We start from the raw sequence: 8,694 nt of genomic DNA on the forward strand, positions 1-8,694 counted from the left end.
GACTTCCTGCCCCTACAGACAGCTGCTGCTCCTGGTCTGAGAGGCTGCCTAGCCTTGTCCCCTCCATGCCCACGCAAGATATCCATACATTTCTAGTACTCACAGCATGACTCTGCGACCCTGGCAATCAAGGCTGCAGCCCCTTTTGGGATGCTGTGATTAGCTACCAGGGAAAGTGCAGCAGCTGTGCTCAGGGTATGGTTCACAATTCTCTCTTCTCTGGGATACTTGTCTAGTTGGAGTTTGTGAGATAGCAAGGTTGGGATGCTGATGTACTTCTCTCTCAGTCCAGCCCTGCTCCATCCCCCTCCCTCACTATGGAAGACATGGGTGTGTGAGCTCAGCACTCACTCTTTCTGAAGCTACAGAGGAAGCAGCCAGCAGGAGTTACCTGCTCCTCCTTCCTTCACTACCACTGACCAGCCGGCACCTCCAAGTAACATCCCCTGGATGCAGGGGTGACTGCTGACCAGGTGTCACAGTATCCCTTTAGTCGAGGACAGGCAGGCACAACCCACACGCTGCTGTGGCTCCAAGTCCCCCCCTTCCTCAGGTCTGGTTATATGCACTAAGAAATCAAAGATTCAAGGAAAACAGACAGCTGCAGCCTCCTCGGGCCCCATTCTCCAGATGGCTCTGCCCAGATCCCCTCTCTCAGCAAGCCACTCTGACCTCGCTTCTACCCAAGGGGCCGCCTGCTTCGGCAAAACCCGGTAATTCATTCTCAGCAGAATCAGATCTGCTTTAAGGAAAACCCGCCGGCCTCACACTGACTTCAGAGGAGCTGTGAGGCCATTTGCTCACAGGGCCTTTATTTACAGGAACTGGAGATTCAAAAGTGTTTACCCTGCAATGCAGAAAAACCGGTCCAGAAGGACGAGAAGGGGCGTAGGTCAGTTTTCTTATTAACTAGTTAGGCTGAAGCTTTTCAGCCAAGCAGCCCTGCATAACAGCACGCATAGCATTAACCTAAACCCAAGGCAGCAGCTTTCTGATTGGCTGCTTCAGGGTTGATTATTGAGGATCTGATGAGGTTTGCTCTTCAGTGGAATACTGATCTCTTTAAAAAGGCCCATCTGAAAAGGATTCCCCCTCCGTGAGCCGCTTCTGGGCTGATGTTCTGCCTGCAATCCCCAGCCCACCACCAGACTGATTTATGCTGCTCGGGTTTAAGTAAATTATATTTCGAAAAGCAATAATGTTAATGGAGTCATATGTTCTGACTGGATAATGGTCTGGGAGTCTGGAAATAGATGGCTTGGCCTGCCCATCATGTTTCTTTTCAATAAATGCTTTGCATTTGCTGGTCAGAGGCTGGCTGGTTGCAGTGTATAACCCCATTAGCCTGGTTGCTCAGCTACAAACAAACCAGGATTCTGCTGATGTCCAGGAGACGGCTGTCTGACTGCTATTAAACCAGGAACCCGGATAAAAAAGCCAGTATGCAAGAATCCCATTGATGCCAATTAAGTAATGGCTGGCACCTCCAATGACAACCAAGCTACACCACCAGACCCCTCTGCTTCGAAGGATCTTTAACGTGTAAGAGGGAAGCCTCCACGAACACTCACTCGGGGCTAACATCCTCACGGCATCCCTGCTCATTGCCAACGCAGCATCGCCAACAGGCAGTCTCCAGGGGAAGTATTTTCACACTGTGAGTACGGGACCACAATAGATGTGATGTAGCCCAGTGGGTAGGGCCTAGGTTGGGACCATGGTACAAGCTGCGGGTTAAGGGTCTAGAACAGGAACCAAGACACTCATCAAAGGTCTGGAGCCAAAATGTGCACTTGAGACGCACTGAATCTGGGAGCCAAAAGTCTAGCGAAAGGCTTAGAATAACAGCTGCTGGCTTTGAGTGCTGACCAGCCATGGAGCTACCTGGCACTCCTGGGATCACATACTAGAGGTGCTGCTCCCAGCAGCTGGTTCCACAAAGAGACCACGTCTGTGGCCAAGCTGCGGGGATCTGCTTATCCAGCAATGGCTCACAGGCCTCAACTGACTGCTATTAAGCCAGGAACCCAGAGAGCATGGATCATCCGTGAACTGCTCACCACAGCTATGCAATGGAGTGCGTCACTGCTCACTTACGGATTTGGGAAGGCTACCCTACAATATCTCCATTATCCAATGGGGCAAAACAGTAGAAGGAAAAACGGCACCACAGCACCACAGAACTGAAAGGGATGTCTTGGGTCACCAAGCCCAGTGTCCTGCTGTCACAGGCAAGGAAGTCATACAATTCCCTTCGTGAACTTGTTGCGCTTCATCTTCAAACTCTTAGTTTCTTTCATCCCAACTACTCTGTTCTGATGGTTAAAAACTTCTTTCTAATTCCCAACTTAAACATGTTTATGACCAGTTTGTTCCCATTTATGTGTTCTTGTGTCAACACTGTTCGGTAGCTCAGCTAGCTCTTCTGCCTTATTAGTGTTGCCCCCAGATGACAGATCCCCTCTCAGCTTCTGTTTTGCTAGCTAATTAGGCCAAACTCTTTTCGTCTCTTCATCCTTCCCTTTCCCCTGATTATCCTCCTATTACACTGGTCTCCAAGTCAGTATGTGACTGAATAGGACAGCCAAGTCTTTCTTTCCTCTGCTCTTTCCAACTAGCAAGCTTTCAGCTTGTAGCATATTTTTTGTTATTAGTCCTTAAGTGCATACACTTGTACTTTATCCTATTACATTTCATCTCATGCCAACTCATGGGAGATTATCGCCCAGGACCGCCCCAAAAGGAGGAAGAGTCTGCTGCAGGGATCTCAGTACTTAGAAACCTCATGACAACAAGAAGTGGAGAAGCAGGAGCAGCAGGAGCAGCAGAAACATCGTGTCATGGAGCAAATCAAGACTCCAGCGCCACCCACCCCGCATGGAAACACACGTCTGAGCTGCAGCAAAGTCTATCAATCCTGGATAGGCCTCAACGGCCATCTTCAGACCCACAGATAAGACATTCATGGAAGATAATCATCCTCAATTGCGAGGGATTGTCGAAGAAGACATTTTATCCCATTTTTATTATTCCAGTCCCCAAAATCATTCAGCTCTTCCCATATTCCAGTCCTCCAAACTGTTGACAGTGCCTCCCAGCCTTGTGTCATCAGCAAGTCTGACTTGCACACACTAGCCAAGGTCACTAATGAAAATATTAAATATGACTAGTTCCAATATCGATCCTTGAGACTCCACTAGTAAGCTTCCTCCAGACTGATACTTCTCCTTGAGTACAACCCGTTGCCATCCTCCCCCTCTTTGCTGACCTTACACCCCATCTTCTGGTTTTGAACCCCTCAATGCTGTACCTTCAGAGGGACCACTTAAGGAACAAGGTACTGCTCCACATTTCACTTCTGCTTGCACAGCCCCAGTGCTAGCTATTAGGGAATTGCCTGTGCCTTGCATACCCCTGGAATTTGATTCTGGCACCTCTTTGCTCTGAATTCTGCAGACTGATCCTGCATGACAAAAATAAATGTTTCCTTTCACTTGTACAAAAGGGACTGCTCTTTCAGCTTTCCTGGGATCATGTCTGGAAAGCGTTAACAGCGAAAAGGAAAATACCAAATGGGATCATCAAAGTATCATTTTAAGCTTTCTGCTGCGGTCAATGAAGCATGCAGCAGTTTGTATTAATGTAGCTTCATTGGTACATTTCCCATTTCATTTTAATGACCTGCTTTTGGCAGTCTCATCCTTCTAAGCAAGTAATGACATTGTTGACTTGAGGCCCTATCCTTATCAAGGGAAGTAGTCCTTACTCCAGCACATGCGGTATTTCTGATGATAAAGTTACCTTTTTTTCCTTCCAAAAGAGCCCTTTAAAAAAAAAAAAAAAAAAAAAAATCACACTCGATTTATAGGCAAGGTTGACTTATAATCAGGCCCTAACTGTCTTGACTTTTGAACTTGCAGGATTTTTGTGCGTGCAATAAAAATACCCCATCTTGAAATTTTTTCAGTGTCATTTTTATTTTCATATTTTCAAGTGCATTTAACCCTTTTGGTTCTTTCCTTAGTTATCTGACTCTCCTGTTGGATTTCGAAAGGTCCACAGTAGTTCATGGTCATTATCCCTAATTATCATCTATTTATAGTTGGGGGGGAAAAAATCTCTGAAAACATGGGATCAATTATACCAGTGCCGCTCACAGTTTTGGCCCTGTGGGCCAGATGAATAGCGCAGGGCTGGTCTGTGGGGCAGATCAGGCCCCACGCCACCTCCACCGGCCAGGGTCAGGCTTTTGGGGGATCCATGCTGCCTCCGCTGGGCCAGGATGGGACTCTGGAAACTCTGTCTGGCCCCCTGGGATCAGGCTCTAGGAGCACTGTGTGGCCTCCCCAGGACAGATTTGGGCTCCGTGCTTCTTCTGCCGAGCTGGGATCAGTCTCTGTGGCTCCATGCTGCCTCTGCCCAATTGAGATCAGGCTCTGGGGGCTCTGGACTGCCCCAGATGGGGCTCTAGGGTTCCCACACTGCCCCTCCCTGGCCCTCGCCCACCAGGATTGGACCCCGTGCCACCCTACATGCTCGATTTATCACAGAGGACTACAGCCTTCAGGGCTCCCCGCGAGATCCGTAGGAAGCCCCACAGGCTGGATTACATGGCACCAGGGGGCTGGATCTGGCCCGTGGGCTGGGGACTGAGCAAGCAGATTTTGCTTGTCTGGGTGGTTGGTCATCCACTTTATAGCAGGTTGCTGTGTTAAGGACAAGATGCTTAGCCCTTTGCTAGTTTTTATTCCACAGGGTGCTGCTTCTTCACTGCCAGAGCTCATCAGCGCTCTCACACAGGTGATCGGAGAAGCTGTGCCCCTTGAAATTAAGGTGGAGGGCCTCCACGGTCTGGCACAGCTGTGTGCTACGGCTGTAGTATGGCTGTACTCCCACAAAGAGGACTCAGACTCACAAGTGTAAGCATCAGACAATAATCTCTGGATTTCCTACAACACCTTAATTGAACTTTGAGAAGACTAACCACCATACAAATGTAGCCAGCTTTCAGCTCTGGATGCAGCCATTGCCACCATATTCATGTTCCTCTAAAAGTTATCAAATGAACATAAGGCACATACCTGAGACTCTAGAGAGGTCAACTTTCCTCCCCTCCTCTTGTCTTCTTTCTTTGTAACTAGGGCTCTTTGCTTCTCTTTCTCCTTTGACTTTTCCAGTTTTTGAAGTTCCTCCACATAAGCATCGTAAATCTCCCACTGAGAGAGACAGAGAAAGAGATGGGACTTGCAGGCAATCTCCTTACAACTTTTCTTTCCTTTTTGTGTCCTTGTGACAAGGTATTTAGCAGAATTCACAGATTTCATTGGAATCTGACAGGCCGTACCATGAGCGCTCCTGCTGTTGCCTCGAACTTGCGACCAGCCCTCTCCTTACAATTGAGGGAATGCAGATCAGCAGGCCCCACTTCTACACATTCACAAAATGATGTAGTACTAACACTAGCAACGCTCCACCCAGCATCCACCGAAATCAGCAAATGGGTACTTTTTTGCCCATTTTGTGAAGGACCAAGATCAGGATCTTAAAATCTCATAACAGCAGTGACAGATAGTGCATCAGTCACACAGTACTGGGTTCTTACCCATTTCTTCCTCTGGACTCTTTTTCGTACTCTGACTCCACCTCTTCCCTGTACAATGGGTTCATTTTTTCCCCATACTCAGTAAATGACACAAGTGCATTAAGCATTTACCTCAATGATATCTAATGTTGCATGGCAAAATCCCATTGTAACTGCGCAACACAACCTAAAACTTGGACATTGGCTCTGCAGTCCAAAACCAGGTAAAGCTTTTGAAAGGCTTCCTACATTGCAGAACCTCACATATATGGAATGCCTTCCCTAAATGAACCCATGAGTATTTTTCTTGTGTTCGGAAATTATCCATTATTTATGAAGTGCTATATTATAAAGAGCAGAGCTAACATTTTATAAACATGCAAAGACAAAATAGCTGCTCCAAAATGCTTTCCAGTCTAATTCAGAAAGACCAGACTGATAGATTATAATTCAAACACAAACAGGAGAAGGGAAGTAAAAGGCTTTACCAAACACATGCAGTAGAGCAGGAAGGCAAGGAAGCAAGAAGTCAAAGGAAGTTTCAAACATTTAGAGTGCTACAAAAGGAAATGTGAAAGCAGGAGTGGGAAAAGCACAAAAGCTTGAAGGAAGTGTATGGAAAACACAGGGAGCAACAGAAAACAAGAGAACAGATTAAGTGAGAGTCTGTTTACATATTTCATTCCATAAGTGGATAAAAAGAAAGAGCTGAAACATTTCCTCCCAATTTTCAATGCTTTTATCTAAACATTCAGGTATGGCTTGATTCATTTAACAGGTCCGTTCTCCCAATCCCTCAGGTTATCCTATTACCAGAAAAGGGCCAGAAGAGAACTCCTCCAGCCAGCTACATGCTATGAACTACAGTTAAGAAATAAATAGGAACACATTTTTGCCACAAAATAAAGGTGAATTTCTCTTCTCCACCATATATCTCTATCAGAGTTTCTCAGTTAATGTAGTCAAGCTAATACCTTGTTTTGCACACTGATGTGTCTCTAGTACAATGGGCCAATCAACACAAATTGGGCCTATTTCCATATCAGTAACAATCACAAACACACCAGCTGAGCATTTGTGAAGCAATCGGTAAACATGGCTGAATTCCATATACAGTGTAAGTAATAATGAACTCCAGGTGTAAAACGTGTCATCCAGTGGTTTTCAACCTAGGGTCGTGGACTGCTGGAGGGCCCATGAAAGATGACTATGATCAGTCAAAAGTATGTGAATGCCCCCCTTACAATGCAAAGAGGTCCACAATGAAAAATGTCCATTAGAAATTTTTAGGGGTCCACAAATGAAAAAAGGTTGAAAACCGCTGTCCTAACAAATTAAATGTTTTTCAAAAAAAAATGTTTAAGACAGAAAATACCATGTATTAATTCAGGACAGATCTTAATCTGAGTAAACTGGCATAGCCTTGCTGCCTTTGAAGGAGTTAAATAAAATGTATTTAGCCTGGATCTAGATCTGACCCTCCATGGTTTTTATTATAACAAGTCCTGCCTGTGGTTTCACTCATTATTACAACTGTGGTCTTTTGCTCTCTGAGATGATTTAGGCAATGGATGGAAAAACAATTCTGCATATTTCGAATGCTTGTAAGCGCTCCTAAAAACCCCACAGAATGGGAAGCAAATCTCTGGAGGCTCCTTTTCTATATACTAGACAATCCTTTCAGGGTTAGCAAAGGGTATAAGTTTGCCAGGCTGGCTCATAGCTGGCTGGTCAGTAGCCAACAGCTGGACCTAGAATCTCTAAGACTTGCCATTAAAGATATGGGCCCTTAACAGGTTTATTCATTATAACTAAGACAGGGAATGAGAATGGACAACCAAACATATTATTCTGTTAGGTCTTGTTTTGGGGCCTACCATCAAAGTATCTGAATGCCTTCTGCTTATATTTTTAATATAAACAAGATGGCTTAAATCAGTATAAACCATATTTTCTCGAAACCAAGACATACTTTCCCCCCCTCCCATTAGCATGTATAGAATATAATAGGGAGGGAGTAGTCATCTTAAATTTGACGTCATCTTGGATTTGGGTAAATATGATATTTCTCTCCATTTCCTTACAGTCCCCCTGACCTCCTTTCTTACACAGACAGTAAAAGAATTACTGTGTACCTGGTTAGCAGTGGCTGAAAAGTTTGCTCTAGGAGGAGGCTCCATCTGACATGCTCTTTCCTGAATATTAAAAAAAAACAAATACAAAGAGTGAATAGCAGTAAAAATGCCACCTCGTTTAGCAAAAGCGTTGTCTCACAAAAGACTCCAGCTGTGGAAATTGCCTAGAGGACTTCAGTTCCCAGCAGAGAGAGAGGGAAAGAATATGCAAACAAAATTATACCCAGCACAGGGGCAGAGCTGTGATTTAACTCTCCATTTGTACGGCGACCCTAGAACCCTTGGAGAGAACACACTACAATCCAGCCAGCGACCATTTCCCTCCATCACCATCTTACCCATCCCAGCATTTTACACAGATAACCATTCTTGGCCTCTCTAATCTTTGCAGGAGGGACATGGATTTGGCTGTCCGCTCTCCATTCACAAAGGAAGAATTTGAACATCAAGTGCTCATGTATTGCCGAAAGGGACAGCAGTGGCAGCCCACCCGCAGCGGGTTGTTGAATGTCTGCGAGGCCCTCTCGCAGAAGTTGAACTGGTTGGTGAGCTTCTGTTCTTTTGCTGACTGGGGAGAAGGCTCCTCTGCTTCCACAGGTTCAATGGTTTCTGCAGCCTCCGCAGCTTCTTCTGCTCCAGCAGCCTAGGGAAGAGTGGAACGATGCTTAAGTAAGAGGTCGTGGCATCTCTATCATTGCAGGTTTTTAAGAGCAGGTTAGGCAAATATTTGGCTGGGATGATTTAAGAATATAAGAACTGCCATTTACTGGGTGAGACCATAGGTCCATCTTGTCCAGTATCCTGTGTCACACAGGGGCAAAGACCAGAGGCTGAAAGGGAGGGTGAATAGGGTCTGACCAGAGTATTTTCCACTGTTCCCCTCTCACTTGCAGCCTCGAGCATTTAAGATCTAGGAAGTTCTGATTCAGAGGCTGTGCCCCTAACTCCCATGCTCAATAGCTAGATTTTAAATAGGGA

General features: G+C 45.7%; 1 protein-coding gene across 1 annotated transcript in view; it reads right to left on the bottom strand.

Moving 5' to 3' along the window:
• The window catches only part of DNAI1 (dynein axonemal intermediate chain 1), a 210,982-nt gene that overhangs the window by 180,039 nt on the left and 22,249 nt on the right, over nt 1–8,694 (bottom strand). The window contains exons 7-9 of the mRNA XM_006026569.2: nt 8,207–8,359; nt 7,717–7,776; nt 5,082–5,216 (exon numbers count right to left, since the gene is read on the bottom strand). Of these exons, the coding sequence (XP_006026631.2) occupies nt 5,082–5,216; nt 7,717–7,776; nt 8,207–8,359 (348 nt within the window). The remainder of the gene's footprint in view (nt 1–5,081; nt 5,217–7,716; nt 7,777–8,206; nt 8,360–8,694) is intronic.

The sequence above is a fragment of the Alligator sinensis genome, unplaced genomic scaffold, assembly GCF_000455745.1.
Source record: "Alligator sinensis unplaced genomic scaffold, ASM45574v1 scaffold783_1, whole genome shotgun sequence".
NCBI lineage: Eukaryota > Metazoa > Chordata > Crocodylia > Alligatoridae > Alligator > Alligator sinensis.